This window comes from Lissotriton vulgaris, chromosome 6 (genome assembly GCF_964263255.1).
Source record: "Lissotriton vulgaris chromosome 6, aLisVul1.2, whole genome shotgun sequence".
In the NCBI taxonomy this organism is placed as follows: domain Eukaryota; kingdom Metazoa; phylum Chordata; class Amphibia; order Caudata; family Salamandridae; genus Lissotriton; species Lissotriton vulgaris.
The window spans coordinates 1,292,705,763-1,292,726,684 of record NC_141694.1 but is presented as its reverse complement, the minus strand read 5'-3'; the positions used below and the strand labels follow the sequence as shown (position 1 = coordinate 1,292,726,684).

At 43.6% G+C, this 20,922-nt stretch overlaps 1 protein-coding gene across 4 annotated transcripts in view; it reads left to right on the top strand.

The window, feature by feature from the left end:
* The window catches only part of MED23 (mediator complex subunit 23), a 583,151-nt gene that overhangs the window by 131,910 nt on the left and 430,319 nt on the right, over window positions 1-20,922 (top strand). For all 4 annotated transcript variants that reach the window (XM_086927430.1, XM_086927429.1, XM_086927428.1 and 1 more), the window contains exon 9: window positions 17,846-17,958. In XM_086927430.1, coding sequence (XP_086783556.1) covers window positions 17,846-17,958 — 113 coding nt within the window. The remainder of the gene's footprint in view (window positions 1-17,845; window positions 17,959-20,922) is intronic.

Genomic DNA, 20,922 nt, shown 5'->3' with positions numbered 1-20,922 from the left:
GGATGCATATTATTAAAAATAGTTTTTTCGCCATCGCTGTGCATATTCTTGTTTCAAAGTTCGCTGATTTGGCAGGTCTCTCTATCTTGGGAAACTCAATCCTCTAAGTTGCTGCCCGCGGTGGGAGATTGATTCTGCTAAGGAGTGCTTCTGTCAGTTTAGGGCAACTCCCTTAGACCAACCAGAACTGTCGACCTAACCGTCTCCAGCTGCACTCCAAAGACTGTGGCAACCGCTACCCTAGCAGCAGAACCGGATGGCGGTTCGAAAATCAAAAAAGAGCAAGTTTCTTGGATGAGAGAGCTGCACAATCAAAAAAGAAAAAGCTTGTTTATTTGTCCTTAGTCATAGGTCTTGGCCTCAAGTTATAACGGTTTCGACCAGGAGCTGTGTGGTCTAGAAACAGGAGTTCAGGCTCAGCAGTGTTCAATCGCATTGACGGAGGCACAGCTTCTTGTAGAATGTTATTGCTTTCCTTTTCTGAAGTAGTTCCTTTCAAACGTGCATCACTAAAGGGTAAGAAGCGAGGCACAGTCTCGGTCTCAGAGTCAGCAATTCCCTCCTGGACCCATTGGTCATATGGAAGGGGCAGTGGATCATCAGACGCTGGCGGGAAAGAGCTGTGGACCTGTTGATGTAAAACACGCAATTTAGCCGTCAATTCGTACAGATAGTCAAGCAGTACAGGATGCTCTATCTCACTGAACCTTGTGAGCCTTGACACTCCCCATATGTTGGCCGGGCGGCCGAACACAATTTCATGTGGACTAAGTCCCACTCTAGGACAGTCATTCTTGTCGATAGGAGTGCCAAAGGCAGGGCGTCAGGCCATTTAAGACTGGTGCTTGCTTGGATCTTGGCCAGTTTCAATTTTAGAGTGCCATTATAGCATTCTACTAGTCTAGCTGATTGGGGGTGATTTGCAGCGTGGAACTTCTGTTGTATGCCTAGCCCTTCGCACACTCTCTTCATCACTCGTCCCACGAATTCACTCCCATTATCGCTCCAGACCATTCTAGGCATTCCAAACCTAGGGAAGAATTCTTTGACAAGGGCTTTGGCTGTGGACAAGGCAGTATTGTCCTTAAGGGGATACGCTTCCACCCACCTGGAAAAGGCACAAACAACAACGAGTACGTATTTCAGATTGCTGCACCTTTCCATGTGGATGAAATCTAGCTGCAAAACCTCGAACGGATACGTTGGAGGCGCAAAATGACCAGATGGAGTTGGGGTTCCCCTACCAGGATTGTACTTCAGACACACCATACAGTTCTTGACCACATTCTCTGCACATTTAGGTATTCCACTATTCTGCCATACTGGAGCCAACAACTTACAGATCCCTTTCACGCTGATGTGAGCCATTCCATGAGCCATTGTCACCACTGCAAGCACATACGCATCGGCTAGCAGCCATCTCTGATGCTCTGACAGTTCGACCCAACAACCCTTCGCGTCCAATCTACCCTTACTTTCTCTCCATTCATTCACCTCTTTCTCTGTGGCTTCGGATTGGATAGACTTCACACTCTCAATCGTGTCTGCGCATATACCAACATCACCAATCCATCTCGCAGGGCCTGCAACATACATTCGGCTCATCACGTTTTTTGCAGTTTCTTTTGCGACTTCATCCGCGAACGCATTTCCACGACCAACATCATCTTGAATCTTTTTGTGTGCACGGCATTTCACAATCGCAACTTGTAGTGGCAAGGTCAGTGACTCGAGAAGCTCATTTACTAACTGACCATGCTGGATCTTGGTGCCATGCGACATCAGGAACCCTCGTTCTCTCCACAATCGTCCAAAACTGTGAGCTAGGCCAAAGGCGTATTGGCTGTCTGTGTACACATTCACTCACTTTCCTTTTGCCAACACACATGCTCTTGTAAGTGCAATCAACTCTGCTGCTTGCGCAGAATTGTGTGGGATACGTGCAGCTTCAACAGTCGTGTGCAATGTTGTCACAGCATATGCTGCAGTCGTATCACCATTTGGCAACTTGAAACATGAACCATCAACCCATAAGGAATCATTACATTCAGGAAGAGGAGTGTCCTGCAAGTCTACTCTCCCTTTTGTCTCTTCTTCTGTCCTAAAGCAGCAATCATGTTGTTCGACCTCATCTGTCTCTACTGGAATGGGCAGTAACGTGGCTGGGTTTAGTGTGTCACACCTCTTTATGTGGACATGGCTCGCTAATAGTGTCAGCTCATAACTTGACAATCGAGCACTAGTTAAGTGCTGTGTCTTCGTTCTGTTTAGCAAAATGTCTACTGCATGTGGGACCATAACAATCAGTGTATTATTCATTACTATCCCAGCAGACTGTCGAATACAGACAGCTGCTGCCGCAGTGGCTCTCAAGCAACTTGGCAATGCCTTAGCTACTGGATCTAGAGTTGCTGAAAAGTATGCGCATGGACGCTGTTTGCCCCCAAAAGACTGTGTCAGGACTGATAATGCACAACCTTCCTTCTCGTGGACATACAACGTAAAAGGCTTACTGTAGTCGGGGGTACCCAACACAGGAGCCGAACGCAATGCATCACGCAATTTGTGAAAGCTTTTCTGACACTCTTCAGACCATGGAATGGGTTTCGGTGTATCTTTGCAAGTTAATGCCACCAAAGGTTTGGCCAACAAGGAGAAATTCGGTATCCATTGTCTGCAATATGATGTAATGCCCAAGAAAGCACACACTTCTCTCTGTGTCCTTGGGACACTCAGTTTTGCAATTGAGTGTATTCTCTCTGGGGTCAGCTTCCTTCCCTCCTTCGATAAGATGTGACCTAAGTAGGTCACTTCTTGTCGACAAAATTGCAGTTTTGAAAGAGAGACTTTGTGCTTCATATCACATAAATGACGCAACAATGACAAAGTGGCTTGCTTGCAAATCTCCTCAGTATCTGCAGCGACCAGCAAATCGTTAACGTACTGAATAAGAGTCGCGCCATCAGGTAGAACAATCGTGTCAAGTTGTGATTTCAGAGCCTGACTGAATATAGATGGACTTTCACAGTAGCCCTGAGGAGCGCGTTTGAAGCGGAAGCTTCGGCCTCCTAAATTAAAGCCAAAAATATCTCCGCTCTCCTCGGCAAAAGGGATGCTGAAGAAAGCGTTCTTCAAGTCAATCACTGTGAACCAAGTGGCTGAAGCTGGAACCATAGTCAATAGGGCAGTGATATCGGGAACAACTGGAAACTGTGGCACAACAATCTTATTCACTTCTCTAAGATCAATCACAAACCTATAGACAGGTGGTTGGGAAGGATCAGTACGCTTTAAAACCGGCAGAACAGGACTGTTACAAATGTTCCCAGTTGTCTCTTCAATGACATCTTTCTCAATCAGATCGTAAATGATCGCTAACAACGCCTTTTCGCCTTCGCTAGAGATCTTGTATTGGGGAATACGTGGCAACCTAACATTGGCTTTCAATGTTATAACATATGGCGGTATCTCTAAAAGACCCACATCATTAGAACCAGTAGCCCAAAGTATATCTGGAAGAGAAGATAATTCTGTTGGAAATTTTTCCCTTGACAAATACATTGGAGAAACCACTTTCTTACCTAGGGTAAGTTGTACTCCCGAGGGAGAACAGTACAAAGTCGCATATAGTCTCTTTAACAGATCCAATCCTAACAAGTTTTCACCACAACCTGTTGTAAGAATGAGGGGTGCTTCTAATTAACATGGCCCAACAGAAAGGGACATAGGACTAGAGATCGGGTTCCTAACAGGGGCGCCAGAAAAACCTACTGAAACATTCATTTCGCCAGACAAAGGTGCGCCAGGAAGTTTTGAGTGCATGATAGAACTCTTTGTAGCACCAGTATCCAGCAGAAAAGGCTCTGACACACCTAATGTAATTACCTCAACATAAGGTCCATTCTGATCTACTGGAACTGAAACAACTCCCTCTCTTTGTCCATGGCTGTCCTAGCAATCATTACCCTCATTCTCGGTCTCTGCATAGTAGTCATCAGCATAGTACTGAGCTGTCCTAGATGACGCATTATTCCGTTGGTCAAAGCTGTTCATATATTTCTGAGGCGGAAAAGAAGGAGCATTCTGGGGGAAATTTCCACGACCCCTACCTCTAGGGCCTGCTGAACACCTCTACCTCTTGCACCAGAAACACCATTCAAACGCCGTAACAAAGCCGGACAACTATTCTTGAAATGACCCTCTTACTTGGAATACGCACACTGATTCGGACCATACAGTAAACGCTGTTGAGAAGACTCGTTTCTTTGCGAGTTTCTCGAATACTGCTGTGGGTGCTGATAATCGTGCTGACTATTATTACGGGGTGGATAAGCTTGCTGTAGAAGGACTTTAGTTTTCAATTCTTTAGTCTTTTTGTCTGCTTTCTCTAGCTAATCTTTGCGCCTAATTTCGTAGTACTGGGCTGTAGCTAAAATCTGCGCTGACATGGAAACAGCCCAAGCACTCTCTGAATCCTTCAACTTGTTACACAGTTCAGGAAGTAAATTATGTACAAATTTGTCAACAAACAATCTTTGGCCACCCTCAGTAGCCATATCCTGACCACTATGATTGACGAAGGTTTCTTCAAACCGCGTGAAAAAGGCAGACACATTCTCATCTTTTTTCTGTTTGCACGCAGACAACTTGTCCCAATTCACACGCAATTTGGGCATTAAAGTCTTCATATATGTGATAATTTTACCAGGAAGTTCTGCTACTAAAGGCTCGGGCTTAGAGCCACCAACTTGTCTAGCATCAGCAGCAGCAATATTAACCCATGTATCAACTAACTCTTGATCATGATCTGCATGACGAATCTTTCCCCATAAAGGCTGTGGAACAATATTTCCAAACAACATGTCTACATCTGCTAGATTCATGATACAGGAGCTGGCAGTTTGTGATAACTCCTTATAATACCCTGCAGGATTTTTGCGGGGGTCAGGCAATGTCTGCTTGAGTGCTAAAACCACAGATCTTTTCCAAGGGACATGTACCCACACACAATGAAAATGCGGCGGAATTGCTGGATTCGCATTTGCGTTACCTTCCCTCCAAACTGGGGGAACCTCTCTCATGGGATACTGTCGCGCCTTTTTCCTACCTGGCATGTCATGCTCGGACAGTGATCTAGAATTGCTTCCCTTACTCCTATAAGACAACAAAATCTCAATTGCTTGTTCAACATCGGCACCCACAATCATGCCTTCTGCGAACTTGAATCGCACACGGAATAACTCAGGCATGCCGTATACTGGATCATTGCCTCTCAAATCCTCACAAAGAAATACACACATTTGTTCAAAAACATATCTCTGTGTGGACGCTTCCCACTGACGGAAGACTTCCATAACGGACTGAACGTCATACTTTACAGTGTCAGTAACCCATTTGCGTGCTAACTCATTCAGTACTTCTCTCTCTTGGTAGTCAGGCAGTCGACTCCGCAACTGTCTATGTTCTGTGTTAGGGGTTGTCTTAGGCGACCCAAAGAAAGGTGAGAAAAGACCAGTGACAGTGTTTGCCACTCTCTGTCGAACAGACGGAGAAGCTGGCGGAAAGGCAGATGCACCAGAAAAGACAGGCTGATGTAAAGCAGAAGTCGAGGTAGTAGCAGAGGGAGCATTAGGATAAGCCGTTGGAGCAGTAGGCGAAGTCGTAGAAAAGGTAGATGGGAGTATGTAGCAAAGGCGGCGGCCCTTGAGAGGGCTGCGCCGGAGAAGTAGAAACCAGCTGAAGAGGAGCTGGTGCTTGTATTAGAACCTGTTGTCCAACAATAGGGGGTTGTACAACTAAAGGTTGTTGCGGTGCTGTAGCACTTTGCGCATATGGAGGTGGAGAACTCAGTAGATGGGACATTAAAGGATCCTTCTCAACTGTCCCTTTTGATTCCTGTCCTCTATTTGGCAGGACTGGGTAGCATTTATCTACTGCTAGCTTCTTACTTCTAAGTGTTTGTTCGTTCTCTTGCTCTTCCTCATTATCCCTGAATGCAATGGCAGCTTGTACCATTGACATACCTAGTTTATTCTTCTTTGCTAATTTCATTTCTTTCTGTTTGGCTTCCTTGCGCCATAGGCGAAAGGAGTCAAACATCGCCGGCCGGGCTTTCTTCTTGAAAAGTTTCACCTATAGATTATCTAAGATCTCTGTATCAAAGCTACCATATTGAGGCCATTTTAAGACACCATTGTTTCTGGTGTATCGGATCCACACTTCATTATATGCAATAGGGCCTACGCCATGCTTCACATAGAGCTCATATGTTGGAGGTCCAATCGGAGGAACCGGACAGGAATCCTCTAATCGGGAGTCCCTACTACAACCAAGACAAAACAAGTTTCCAAGTCTGCTAAGACCAGGGATCTTCGCTCTCTAGTCTAGCTTCAAACTTCAAAGGATTATCGAATACGATATTCTCGTGAATACACGAGTCCCTTGGTTTTGGCGCTTGCAAGTTCCAAACAAAGCTTATCTCAAAGGATACCAAAACTAAGAACCAAACTAGGACTGGGAGACGCTCCACTTATACTTGACTGAAGTATTGAAGATCGATGACGTCACTAGAAGACTCGTCTATCGTTTCGCTCTACCAAGCATCAATGGGTCCAAAACAGGGCGATAGGGCAGCAGTCCTTCGTAGCCGTCGGGACGCGGGGAACCTCGCAGCAAAGACCTTCGGAACCACGTCGACATGCAGGGGTCCCTGAAGTGGCTGGCCGTCCTCTGGAATTTTCACACGAAGCTCCTCACGAACATCTGGCTTTGACCGATACCGCTTGATACCGCCCTACGTTGGGCGCCAACTGAGGTACCGGGTTTTTAGGGACCCGGCGGTGCCAGAGGGAACACCCAGAGACCTCTTGAGTTCTTCCTGTTTTGGACCACAGAAACACAGAGTCTTCTAGGTGATGTCAAGGATCGAGTTTATTGGCTGCAACCAAGTAACAAGCGTCCTAGAAGTACAACAGCACGTTGTGTATATTCTCAGGAGACTGTTCGTTTTTACAGAACCAGCCTTCTCCTTTTATACAAAAATATCAGCTTCAGGCAAGAATTCCTAGTTTTACAGTTTGGCCATTTACATATTTTCACAATAAAGAAAAAGCAGAGTCATGATGGCAAGCCCATATTTAGGTTTGTCCAGTTCGTGATAGATTACCCAGCAAGGCCCAGAACTTCCATCAGATATCGATGAACCCCCAATAAAACCGGGCACCTCCTCCTTGTAAAACAGACCATAAAGAAGAAACAGGGACAGGTGTGTGTGTGATAAGACATGGCTTGTATGCGATGAATGGTTTATGACATGTTGTGCCTTGATGCTAATCTCGCTCGACCATTGGGTTGAGGCAGTGGAGTTAGCTCGCCCAGGTCACAGAGGAGTCAGGAAAGGTGTACGTGTCCTATTAGATCGAATTCGGCCTTGGTCAATTGACTATGTAAGGGCAACCACAAGATGGATGCCGCTCACAAAATGGAACCCGAGGGTTCAAGACAGAAAACTACGATTTTAAGGTGATTGCATCACTCGACCATGACGCAAATGCATAGGTATAATGTCTTAATCATTACCGGTCTGCCGATACCAAATTCGTCATGATACGATGATATTTTCTGACACGAGTGTAAAGCTTCGGCACCACACCATAGTCTGGTCCAGAATTTTCAGTACCACAACCCCCGGGTTTTCTCAGGTTTCTCTAATTGACTGAGCCTCAATTAGGAAAGGAGTTGTAGCCCTGTGGGCTCTGTCAAGCACTTGCATGTTCTGTGAGCACTCACTTTTACCGCCCCATATACGGAAGAAACATCCAGTTTTGGAAACTGTCTCAGCCCTCTCTGCTCCTATTAGATGCAAGCGTGTTAGTTTTGGCAATAAGTAAATTGCACCACACTTACATGCACAGTGTATATGCATTGCGTTTCTGCACTCTAAAAGTCATGTGTCTGTCAGACTGCTACAGTAAAGCAAACCAGTCTTTGGACTTCTTCCACCTCCTGCCTTCTCCAGGGGAGCTCCACCCACAATGCCCTGCAAGTCACAGACAATTGATTTATATAAATGGAAAGCTAGCAGACATAAATTATAAATTAAGACAGTGGGAAACTATCCCAGGGGCATGAGCCAGATTAATCTCTATCACTATCTCTGTAAAATGCGATGGCTACTAATATTGCAACTTGTGTTGCTGGCAAAACTGAGAACATTACAGATGCTATATTGATAAAGCATCCAAAACCGAGCAGGGAGCAAATCTGAGACCTCCCGTCACCCAATCAAGTCTCGCGCACAGTCACCACAGACAGAGGGACAATAACATATGTTTAAAGTAGATTTGCGTATCTCACATTGACATGGTGAATTCCAATTAAAATATTGGAGGCATTAGGTACATGTTCAGTGCAAATTGTTCTAATTAAATATGGTAAAAAGATAAGGGTTATACATCAGTGAAAAATGTGTTTAACATCCAGCAGAGCCTTTGCCAGGTACATTTCAGTTGCCTGTAAAGGTTTAATAAACAAAGAATTCTTTCCTCCGAAAAAAGTCAGTGTGAACTCTTGTTTATAATCTGCGCTCGTACACTATGCCTCTCATGCTCAACAATGATCTATTTTCTAGTCAGAGGTGGAGTAAACAAGCAATAGGAGTACAAAGATGAATTTAAGTATTTATGGATGCACTATCTATTGCATCTAAGCATTGTTACATGAAATAATTAAAATATTAGAGATTTGTTGTGTGGATGTTGTAGCCTGCATAACTGACTCCTCCTTTTTTTAATGCAGTTTAAAACAGCATGCTGACTATTATTCTTAATTGTGCAGTAGGGCTGGCTTGATTGTTGACCTTCTCCATTAATGTAAAACTGGATGAAGCGTTGTTAGGAATTGGGTGTGTTATATGATGAAGTTGTGCAACCTCACCGTGTAGAACACTTCCCAACCCCATCAGGAAAAGTAGGCTTCGTTTATCAAACTTTTACCATGATCTTGGGTAGCTGTGGCTCTGAGCAGCAACGCTTAAACAAAGAAGCAAGTGTAAAACATCTAAACAGCACCAAAACAATTGAAGAAGAAATCGACAAGACGCTCAAGAAATCCAACATCAATTTATAAAAATAGATTGTATTTTGATGTATTGTTAGACACCACAATGGAAAAAGATCCACTGAAGGGTTTCAGAGATATAGAATTTACAAGTTCTAGTAAATCAAAGCATTTCATGCAACCGTGAACAAGCATTGGCAAATTTGGGTTAGTTGTAATGGAGTCTCTTAGTCACATAAGATGATCAACTCCAGTAGAGAGCCAGTCAGGAAGACCACCAAGGTCCCCAGAAACAGTTACCTCTGCAGGTGAAACAACTATTCGTCCGTTCCAGGCATTTTTATTTGTTATAATGGTTTCCTATAGCAGTGGTCCTGTTAAGATGAATGAAGGTTACTGAAGATGCTCAAGGATGCTGTGGATATGATGTTTAACACTATGGGTCTTCATATGGCTATTCCTCGATCCACCAAGAAGGTAAGGTGGTCCTGGTCACAGGATCGACGTCCCTCAAAGTCCTCTTGATGCCGGTAGATGTTCATTCAATTCTGGGCTAATAGGTTGCCTTGTTTTTGGGTCACAGCAAAATTCTTCCCTAGATGATGCATTGTCTTCTAGGCAACCAAGCTGCACTCCAACAATTCTCCCGGGCTCAGCATACTCGGGTGCAACTTTGAGTGTCAGGTCCTGGTCCCTGGTGCTGCATGGCGGAGGTTGGTTGCCACCTAAGGATTCTGGGCTGCCAACTTGCCCTCACAGGCTTCTAAGTTTTTGTGGTCTTGAACTGCGAACATAAGGTCAGACAACTGACCCTTCAGACTTATCTTCAAGTATTGTATTGTATTGTAATTGCATTTGTATAGTGCCTACTACCCCTGACGAGGCATTGAAGCGCTTTTTTGGCGAATAGCATGCTACTCCGGGACCCATAGAGGATTAGTGTTGAATTAGAAAGTGAAACATGCAAGTACATTTTAAGTGGTGGATATGTTATTCAGTTATTTGGATTCTGAAGGATCGAAGGGGAAAGAAGGATTGTATTTATATAGCGCTTCTAACACCTGATGGGGTGTTTAAGCATTTTTTTGGTGGGTAGCACGCTAATCTGGAAACCCATAAAGGATTAGTGGTGAATTAGTATGGTGAAATATGAAAGTAATTTGAGTGGTGGATATTAGTCAGTTATTTGGAGTGAGAAGGATAGAAAGGTTTGCATTTATAAAGCGCCTCTAACCCCTGATGGGGTGTTGAAGCGATTTTCGGGTGAGTAGCAGGCTACTCCTGAACCCATAAAGTATTAGTGTTGAAAATTAGAATAGTGAAATATGAAGTAATTTGAGAGTTCACTTTAATTGGCTTTTATGGACCTCTCTTCGGGTTTCGATCATGTAAATAGATCCAAGTTATGGCAATTATTACTAAAGGCAGGGCTGGATGAAAATATTGTATATTTTTGGTCAGACTTGCACCAAGATCTTGAAGCAACAGTCCGATTTGACCAAACAGGCAACCTAACACGCAGCATTCACATCATTAAAGAGGTGAGACAGGGTTACATTCTGGCTCCAATTTTATTCACTTCATATATTAATGATCTTGAAACGGTTTTATCAGGTGCTAGCATGGACATTACATGCGTTGGTGAGAAATTAATTCCAGCTCTCTTTATGCGGATGGTGCTGCTTTAATAGCCAGAACAGCGAATGGCCTGCAGCATCTTTTATCAACGTTTGCATCCTTTATGAAACCTTTAGTCCCATATCATGAACATGGGGGTAAATGCGAGGAAATGCAAAACCTATTCCTGTGAGGGCAATAAACATACTCAGGTGACATCATTCCCATACCCAGGAGAATTATTTGATGAAAGATGCACATGGATTCCTCAAATGAAAGCTAAAAGAAATTTAATGGATAGATCTACCATTGCAGTTTTAGATTTTTCCCGTAGATTGGGAGCCAAACCGATAAGTGCCAGGTTAAATATTTATAAGGCAAAATGTCTTGCTATCACAAGATATGGTTCTGATCTTTGGGGTTATAGGGATGTTGGTGAGGTCCAGATAGTTGAAAATAATTTTTTTTTGAAATTTGCTGTCTGTACCATCATCAACTTCCACCTATATCATACATCAAGAGCTGGGTTTAGGGCTTATCTCAGACATCATAGGTATGGCCCCTTTACTTAAATGGATTAGCATCTGGATAAATCCAGATCTAGAAATGAACCGTATCATTATTCGCGATTGTCTTACACTTGATTTAGCTGGACGCATTCTGTGGTTAAATTACGTTAAAAAATCTGCAATTTATTTGGGAAGACCCAAATTATTTACTACCCTAGAAAAACTTCTAAAACAGATATGGTCTGGGTTAAAAGTACCTACCTTACTATTTCACAATGTGAAAGAGAGGCCAAGGAATTAAATAAACCCCTTGTGTGTGCTCCTCAATTGCTATGTACGTCACAAACGCTTGAGCCATATCTCACTATTGTAACTAATCAGCACCATCGTTTCCTCTTGTTCCGATTCAGATTGAACCAGTTGCACTTAATTCTTTCTGAATCAAGGGGATGGAAAAAGCTGGAGAACATGGCTGTCTGTACCTGTGACAACTTTTCTACTCGAGATTTGATGCTTTTTGTTTTATTTTGTGATTACTTTTTGCATATCAGGAAACGGTTTATATTACCCATTTTAAAAGACAAAGGTTTTATTCGGTTCAGACTGGCTTTTAAATAGGCGAGATTATAGTAAGCTGAAAAGAAAAGTCACCTAGCTGCGGATCGCGTATAGTTCATGTGAGCTATGCGCGTGCTCATCATCGCCAGCCACATCACACACCACCATTTGTCTGTGCCTCAGCATCAGACTTCAAAGGCTGCCGCTCCCACGCCCCCGCATCAGACTTGAAAGGAATGCACCCCGCCCATACCACAGCAATGCCGAGAGTTTTTTATTTTTTTTCCTACGTGGCTCGTTACTTATTTTATTTCCTGTCTTTCTCTGGCTCAAATTTTACTTTCGTCTCTGACTTGTGCTTTTTTCGTCGGATCGTGCATTTCTTTCCCCACTCTTTCGTCTGTTAGTGCTTTTTTTCCCCACTCTTGTCGGCTCGAGCTTTTTCCCCCACTCTTTCGTCGGCTCGAGTATCCCCTCCCCCACTCTTTCGTCGACTCGTGCTCCCCCCATTCTTTCTCAGTCCATTTTTCCCCCACGCCTCACTGCTGCACGCCTCACACTGCTGCACGCCTCACACTGCTGCACGCCTCAGACTGCTGCACGCCTCAGACTGCTGCATGCCACACACTGCTGCATGCCACACACTGCTGCATGCCACACACTGCTGCACGCCTCACACTGCTGCACGCCTCACACTGCTGCACGCCTCACACTGCTGCACGCCTCACACTGCTGCACGCCTCACACTGCTGCACGCCTCACACTGCTGCACGCCACACACTGCTGCACGCCACACACTGCTGCACGCCACACGCTGCTGCATGCCACACGCTGCTGCACGCCACACGCTGCTGCACGCCTCACACTGCTGCACGCCACACACTGCTGCACGCTGCTGCATTACTCACACTGCTGCACGCCACACACTGCTGCACGCCACACACTGCTGCACGCCACACACTGCTGTACGCCACACACTGCTGCACGCCTCACACTGCTGCACGCCTCACACTGCTGCACGCTTCACACTGCTGCACGCTTCACACTGCTGCACGCCACACACTGCTGCACGCCACACACTGCTGCACGCCACACACTGCTGCACACCACACACTGCTGCACGCCACACACTGCTGCACGCCACACACTGCTGCACGCCACACACTGCTGCACGCCACACACTGCTGCACGCCACACACTGCTGCACGCCACACACTGCTGCACGCCACACACTGCTGCACGCCACACACTGCTGCACGCCTCCCACTGCTGCACGCCTCACACTGCTGCACGCCTCACACTGCTGCACGCCTCACACTGCTGCACGTTTCACACTGCTGCACGCCACACACTGCTGCACGCCACACACTGCTGCACGCCACACACTGCTGCACGCCACACACTGCTGCACGCCACACACTGCTGCACGCCACACACTGCTGCACGCCACACACTGCTGCACGCCACACACTGCGGCACGCCTCACACTGCGGCACGCCTCACACATCAAGTGCAATTTGATGGATTAGATTCTGTGATGTTTTTGACATTGTAATATCAAGGAAATACTTCTTATTGTGTACTTATATATTTTTTTGTATGCCTTTATGGTTTTAATTAACCGAATAAAGTGAATTTGACTGACTGAGTGGTGGATATCTTAGTCAGTTATTTGGATTGAGAAGGGTTGGGGAGGGGTAAAAAGGAAAAAAAAAGGTTTATTTTATATAGCTCATATAACCCTGATGAGGTGAGGCTTTGTTGGCGAGTAGCAGGCTACTCTGGAACCCATAAAGGATTACAGGTGAATTAGTACAGTGGAATATGGAATTAGAGAAGTGAACATGCTAGTCTGTTATTTTGATTGAAAAGGATAGTGGAGGGATAGAAAAGTGAAGCATTTCTTTTTTTAAGGTCATAGCAGTAGGAGGAGGCTTTTGGATGTGTAAAAATGGTTTTTGGAGGGGAAACGTCAGAGAGGAGAGTTTAGAAAGGTTTGTTTTGGGGGATCGGTATAGTAAAAGAGGTGTCAGCTGATGCAAGTAGGGGTAGTGTAGGAGAGAGCCAAGAAAGGGATATTTTGGGGAACATAGTGGTATGGAGTTTGGGATAAATGAGAGAGTGGGTGATAGATATATAGGGTGAGAGATAGGGTAGTGAATTTGAAAAATTAGTAGAAAGAAGTTTGAGATGAGTCAGAAATTTGGGCTAGAAGATGTATCGAGAGATGTATAGGCTGAGAAATCGGGTAGTGCATTGGAAATGCTAAATTAGAAGAAAGTGATAAATATATAGATCCATAAGTATATTGAAAGTATATAGATGCATAAAGGAGGTAAGTATATGCAGATTAAAGATATTGATAGAGGTAGCAGATGAGAAATAGGGTAGTGCATTGGATATGCTTTCTCAGGAGAAAAGTAACAGACTCACAGATCCAGAGGAGTTGGCCTAACGTATAGGGCGCCCGACCTCTGACCTGGCGCTTGACCTCAGACCTGGGGATCCAGGTTCGAGTCTCGGTAACGACGCCAAAACATCCTATGATTCTGGGCAAATCATTTAATCTCCCTGTGCCTAACAAAAATGAATGTGTGTCCTCATGTAACAGAACTGTTGCTATGTAAAGCGCTCTGATACCCGATTTGGGTCAAGTTCGCGCCATGTAAAGCTCTGCCAAAAAAAAAAGTACATGGAGGTACATAGATGCACAATGTAAGTAAGTACATGTAGACCAAAGATGATTTTTTTTTTTCTTTTGTTTTTATAACATCATTATTGTACATGCTTATACAAAGCAATACACAAAGCAATACACGAAGATAGGCATATATCTATAGTGAAAATAAATGCTTATATACAGAGGGACAAATACTTAGGGTGGGTATTAATGAATGGGAAAATGGGCAGCATTCCTGGCCCTGGTCCTGACCAGTCCCAGACAGGCTCAAACAGCAATTCACCCATGTCTTCTCCACCCTTACCCTTGACGCCCGGGCTAAGACACTCTAAGCCTTGGCCGTTTATAGCCCTAGTAGTCAAGTGACCCCTTTAGCCAATGGGAAACCTAGCCCTAACACTATCCAATCACAGCACTAGCCCTAAAAGCTAGAACCAATAGGAGATGAGGCCCTTACAGCCAATCTTAGCCCTAGCCCTAGTCCAAGCACCCAATCAGTTTCAAAAAAACCTGATCTCTATGTCCAATAGAGGCTCTAGCCCTACCAGTAGTCTCACCCCTAGTCCAAGCAACCACTGGCACAGGAGGCCCTAGTTCCTACTTCCAATAGAAAGCCTAACCCTACTCTTAGTCTTACAGCTAGTCCAGCAACCAATCACACCATAAGCCCTAGTCGCTACTTCCAATTAAAGGCCTAACCCTAGTCCCAAAAATCAATAACACAGGAAGCCATAGTCCTTACTTCCAATTGAAATCCTAACCATAGCCCTAGTCTCAACCCTACATTGATTGAATCACAGACGCAGAAACCAATCAGAACCTTCAAATATCCAACCAATGAGGACACTAACCCTAATCCAGTAGAAACATCAGATACAACCACCAATCTGTGTACACAAGTACCAAACAATATCAGACTATATAAGGTCCCAGCTACCTCAGACAAGGTTTGCTGGCCAGGGAGTTACTGGCTAACCCTCTATTCAGAGATCTGCTAGGAGACAGACCGGCTCAATCCACATTTTGGACTTCTGCAGGTAAGGCCCCAACAAACTTGTCCCCTGCAATACTATTTGTATAAAAGTTTACTCCCTCTCCTGGCCAAAAAACAAAGTGCACAGTCCCTATTAAACACAGTTTAAACAGCTTACAGCAGATTACTGCTATCTTATGGAGGAAGGGGGGCTGGTTTCACTGACTTGTTAACACAACATGGTTGCTGGGGGTACACTGCTTAACATACAGGTCTTAGCACAGAGTAAAGGAGACATTTGGAGGGAAAAACGGTTGGTCACGGGGAATGCGAGGGAAAAACTAATGAGTTTGGACTGCAAATCCCACAATTCAACAGGTAGCAGTCACAGGCAGGAAAAACCACAAATTTAAACACAAAAACATGGTATAAATTATGCAATCACTGGCAGATTAAAACTACAGTTTTAAACTGTAACAACCACAGGCAAAGACAGTTAAAGAAAAAAATAAGATGATGCAATCACAGGAAGGGAACATCATTTTTTAAACTTTTTTAGGAAGGAGACAGCACTAGTCTGCCTCCTTATCACTTCCTGGACTCTGCTCACTACACATCAGGTGCAGTCCACATCGTAGTAGTCCCCACCAGTGTAGTCTCTTTGCACAATATGCAGCTTGGCAGTCCTTCATCGGTTCTTCTTCCAGTCCAGTTGAGATCGGAGTTCTGAGTCCCAGGGGCGCCCTATTTATGCACAAAAAATGCCCTTAGTATAGGATGCAGTTTGTAGTCATAGGGCTGCCAGGTACCCTCCATCCTGATGATTGGACTGCAGGACAGACCCTGAGTACAACAGTAAGCGGGTACTGGAATCCACAGGCAAATAAAGTTGCAACGTTTAACGATGCACTTTGCCTACCTTTCACATTAAATAATTAGATTTAACAATTACATTGGATTTATTATGCACTAATTATTTTGATACCTTACGAACTTTAGTAGTCTCATTCAGAAGTTTTCATAGCTGAGATGTCAGCCTGTACTCTGTACTTGCCAATGTTACTACTAGCCTATCCTCAGTAAAAATGACAAAGTAGGGTTTTTACTGCTGGAGCTTGTAAAAGTACATGTTCCACTTTTTAACACACAGCACCCTCCCTTAGGCTTACTTTAGGGGTGACTTGCATGTATTAAAAAGAGAGGTTTGGGCATTGTCATGGCGTCAAATGACAACGTTGAATTGGTAGTTTTAAACTGCCGTTCTCGTCTGCAGTTGCAGACTTTATGTAATTGTGTTTACCCTGTCGTACTTATGGAGGAACAACCAATGCTGCATTCCACGAGAGACACCACAGCTTACAGGCCAGCGGTATCAATGGTACCATATACTAGGGACTTAAAAGTAAGTTGAGCAATGCCAATTGGGGACAAGCCAATCAAAAATATGCCATTTTCATGGTCAGAGTATATACACTGATCCTTGTTTAGCAGGGCTCAGTGCATTTCAGAGCTATTACATCAGTACCTAGTGGTCACAAATGAGAGCAAAATGTGGGAGTAAACGTGCAAAAAGCCCGTTTCTTTATAAGCTTCATACCCTAGCTTCCCTCCCCAGATAATCTTCTCTTTAATACATGGAAAGAATATTCCAGACATGCAGTTTGCAAAGGATGAGTGATAAGGTAAACACTGCCATCTTTCTGTGCTTCTTCAATTGCTTTCTTTTAATGCAAGGGAAGAATACCAAGCTAATGAGTGCTAGAAGGTTTCATCTGTTACCCCTTTAGAGGTAGAAGGCTTCAGGAGCAACTAATGGTAGCCCCTGCGGGTTGATTGCCATTTGTAAATTAATTATCTCCCTTCTGGGATTAAAAAAGAAAGAGTAAGGAAGCAACTTGCTGACCTAGTAGAACAAAGTATTTTTATTTTATTTTAGGATCGATCTCGTTTCAATATAGAGTTTAATAAAACTGACCCCAGCAGAGTTTAATTCACATGTCAGATTTGACCTTCATTAAGCACTTTGATTTTCCATGGTCTCAATGTACTGTACCTTTTTAGTGATTTACAAACTTCTTTGAAAAGATTATTTTAAAGTCCGATGCAGTAGTCTAAAGAAGTTTCTAGACCACAGAACATTAGGAAATATTGAGTTTTTTTCATAGCTCAACATTCACTGATTGCAACGGCTCCTTTGCCCTCTAAAGATTTCAGTAGCATGAGAGTGAGTCGAAAGCCGTAGAGCTTCAGTCTTAACTCATCTTTGTGTGTGTACACGCCAAATGAAGTGCTGTTTGATTGCGAGAGTGTAGATCTCTAGTGGTCTGTATGTTTTTTATAGCTATTTTGTAGATTTCATTATTTATTAGGTGGTTACTGTATACTTTTGTATTCCCTACTTGGATGCACTGCCATTTTTCATTATTTTCCTTTCCCCAATGCTGCTTGTAGGACGTTGTAGCCTTCTGCCTGTGGTGAACAATTCTGGTGCAATTTGCAACTCATGGAAATTAGATCCCACAACCCTACGCTTCCCTTTGAAAGGACTCCTGCCCTATGACAAGGTGATTATATTTGGTTTATCGAGTTATGAGAGGTTTAATATTTGTAGAAGTGTTTTCTTAAACAGATATTTCTATCTCAAAATTGATTCCAGTACATACTACTTTAAGTCCTTTTTATAACCGCTGCTATTTATAATGTAGGTACTCATTTTATGGTAAATGGCGTGTGGCCCCAGTATTGATACAGTTTGTGAATATGTGCATCTTACATGTGCCATAATATCTTGAACAACTTAGCGCATTTTGCATTATAGCCTTTACCTGTGAACCGGAGAATGCTACCTGTTATTGTACATTGAACTCTGATTAAAATGATGATTCTTCTAGAGGTTGTGAGACTGGGACTTTTACTAGAGAAGCTTACACAACATATTTGGGATATATGAAGCACACACAGGTGCAGATCTTGTACTTGAGGTTGTAAAGAGAGCACTTAGGCATTTTATATTTTCCTTGCTTACTTCTAGCCAAGGAGGGGCATTGTCTGCATTGCTTTATGACCTGTGCCATTCAACTGGACAACATGTATCCTCTTTTAGACCTCTCCGAAGCATTGAACACAATTGATCACACTATTCAGCTCACATCTTGTACTGTTTGGTTTTGGTGGACAGAATCCACTCTCTGATCTTGGATTTTCTCATTCATTCAGGACACGAAGTATAGCTTGACTTTCCTTTACCTCAAGATAACAGCCTCTAACTTGAGGAATTCTATATGGCTTTTCACTTACTCCGCCCACTCAAAACGACTCTTCAACATCATCAGATAACAAATCTCGCCAAACCCCACACTACAAGCAATGGAAACCGCGTAACAGTGCAAATAATTCTCAAAATTTTTTACTGTGCAACTTCTCGAAAATCGAAGCATCCCTGAACAGTAATGGAAACAACAACCAGGCCCTGTTGACTACAAACGCACACTGAAATCAAAACAACAGGAATGAAGAGACCACAGCACTGCAACCTTTGCTACCCCTTCTTATGGCAGGAATTACAAAATACTTGAAGATAATTAAATTATTAAAGTCATATCAGAACTAAATCTAACAATTCACCTTGCAGACCATCTGCATAAATAAAAGTACTCAAATACACAATTGCTCTGATATGGACCCTCATCATCCACTCCTTACTAACACAAGGTACAATGCCTAAAACTTACACATTTAGGTTTCTCTTTACTTTTTAAATATAAAATTTGTACATATCACACTCCCCTCCTCAAAAACCAGGGGCTTACCCTCAAGACCTAAAGAACTTCCGCCCCATAAGTGACCTACCTTTTCTTGGCAAAAGCCATTGAAATATGTACAGTCACAGCTCGACCAACACATTGAAGACCACAACCTTCTTGAACATCTTTCAGTCTGGTTTTAGAGCAGGCTACAGTACTGAAACGGCTATATTAAATAATATAGATGACATACACAGGACGCTGACACAGGTAACTCATGTCTGCTGATTCTTTTAGACCTCTCCTCCTCCTTTGACATGTTTGACCACACACACTGCTCAACACCCTTAAAAAAACATGCATGGGAATCGAGGTTCTCTAGTGTTGGATCTTTCACAGATTCACATGCTTAAATCACACCCTGTCGTTGAAGTGGGAGTTCCACGGTACCATAGGAAAGCAGTATGTTTCCATATCATACACTATAATGGCAATTCAAAGCCAATTCAATCGCCTATACATGTCCTTTTATTTCTTTTTTTTAAAGGACCAAACGTGAACTATGACCAATCCGGTGATAGCACAATCTAGAACACTGCCAACAGAGCTGCATCCCTCAGATGTTCTACCGCATTTCATGTAAGGGAGTGAGCTCTGTTCAGTTTTTTCCTTTACATTGAAGATTTGCCTACAAATACTATGTCTGAGACTTCTAAGAAGGGCCTATTCAGATCCTGCAAGACCTGTAGGAAGAAAAAGCCACATGTGGATGATCCACACCAAGACCATGTGTACTGCCTCTACTCTCAACATCAGGTAAAGGAGTGCAAACTATTTTGCACTTTCACTTTTAAAACCTTAAAAGACAGGTAGGTAAAGCTACTTCTGCGGCTACAGAAGTCTGAATCTCAGAAATACACCACTTCAGAGGAGGACAGTGATACATATGTGAGATTCAACAAAAGGTCAAGATCATCTGACCTAGTGGCTTCTAAGGAGAGCAGAAAGACCTTAAAATCCATCATAAAGACTCTCTAAGAAAGGAGAAGCTAAAACTCCTTGCAACCTTTTACTCCATCTATGATGACAGGGGAGCATAAGCTTTCTTCTTCCTCTAAACCGTTATGATGAGGTAAAAAAAAATATCCTCTCTAAACGCTGTTGATGACATCACCGTTGATGCCGGTATCGATTACAACAGTCACTACCATCTCTTCTATGAGACCATTGACGTCATCGAGTACTTCGACAGCCATCGATGCATCCATCTCAATGCAAGGGTAATATCCATCAAGATACCGGCAGCGTGACTGATGACACCATTGACGACTACATAGTCGATAATGACGCTGTTGATAGCAGCAGCAACTTCTAAAAAGAAAGCGTTGACGACTGCACCGAAAATGGAGGTCCTATGGTCGACGCCCAAGTTCACATTCACGTCGTTGACAACCTCTTCCACAGTGATAAAAATCACCAAAATTAGAAAAATAGCTTTTAGACCTGAATTGACACCCCCCAGCAAGGTTTCACCTTTGCCACCAAGTCACTTCAAGAGTCAGATGTTGACAGGCTATTGGAGCTCAGGGTAAAATACCAGGAGGAAGGTAAGGAACAGCATTATTATGCCCCTCTCATGTGACACTATGAACATTACCAATGCCATCCTCATTCCAGGTATGATGAAGTCAAAATGCCCATATTGCTAATTCAGGATCGACAGGCCATGATGCAGGATTATAGAATATTTCCTGACCCTCCACAGGAACAGCCAATAGCACCACC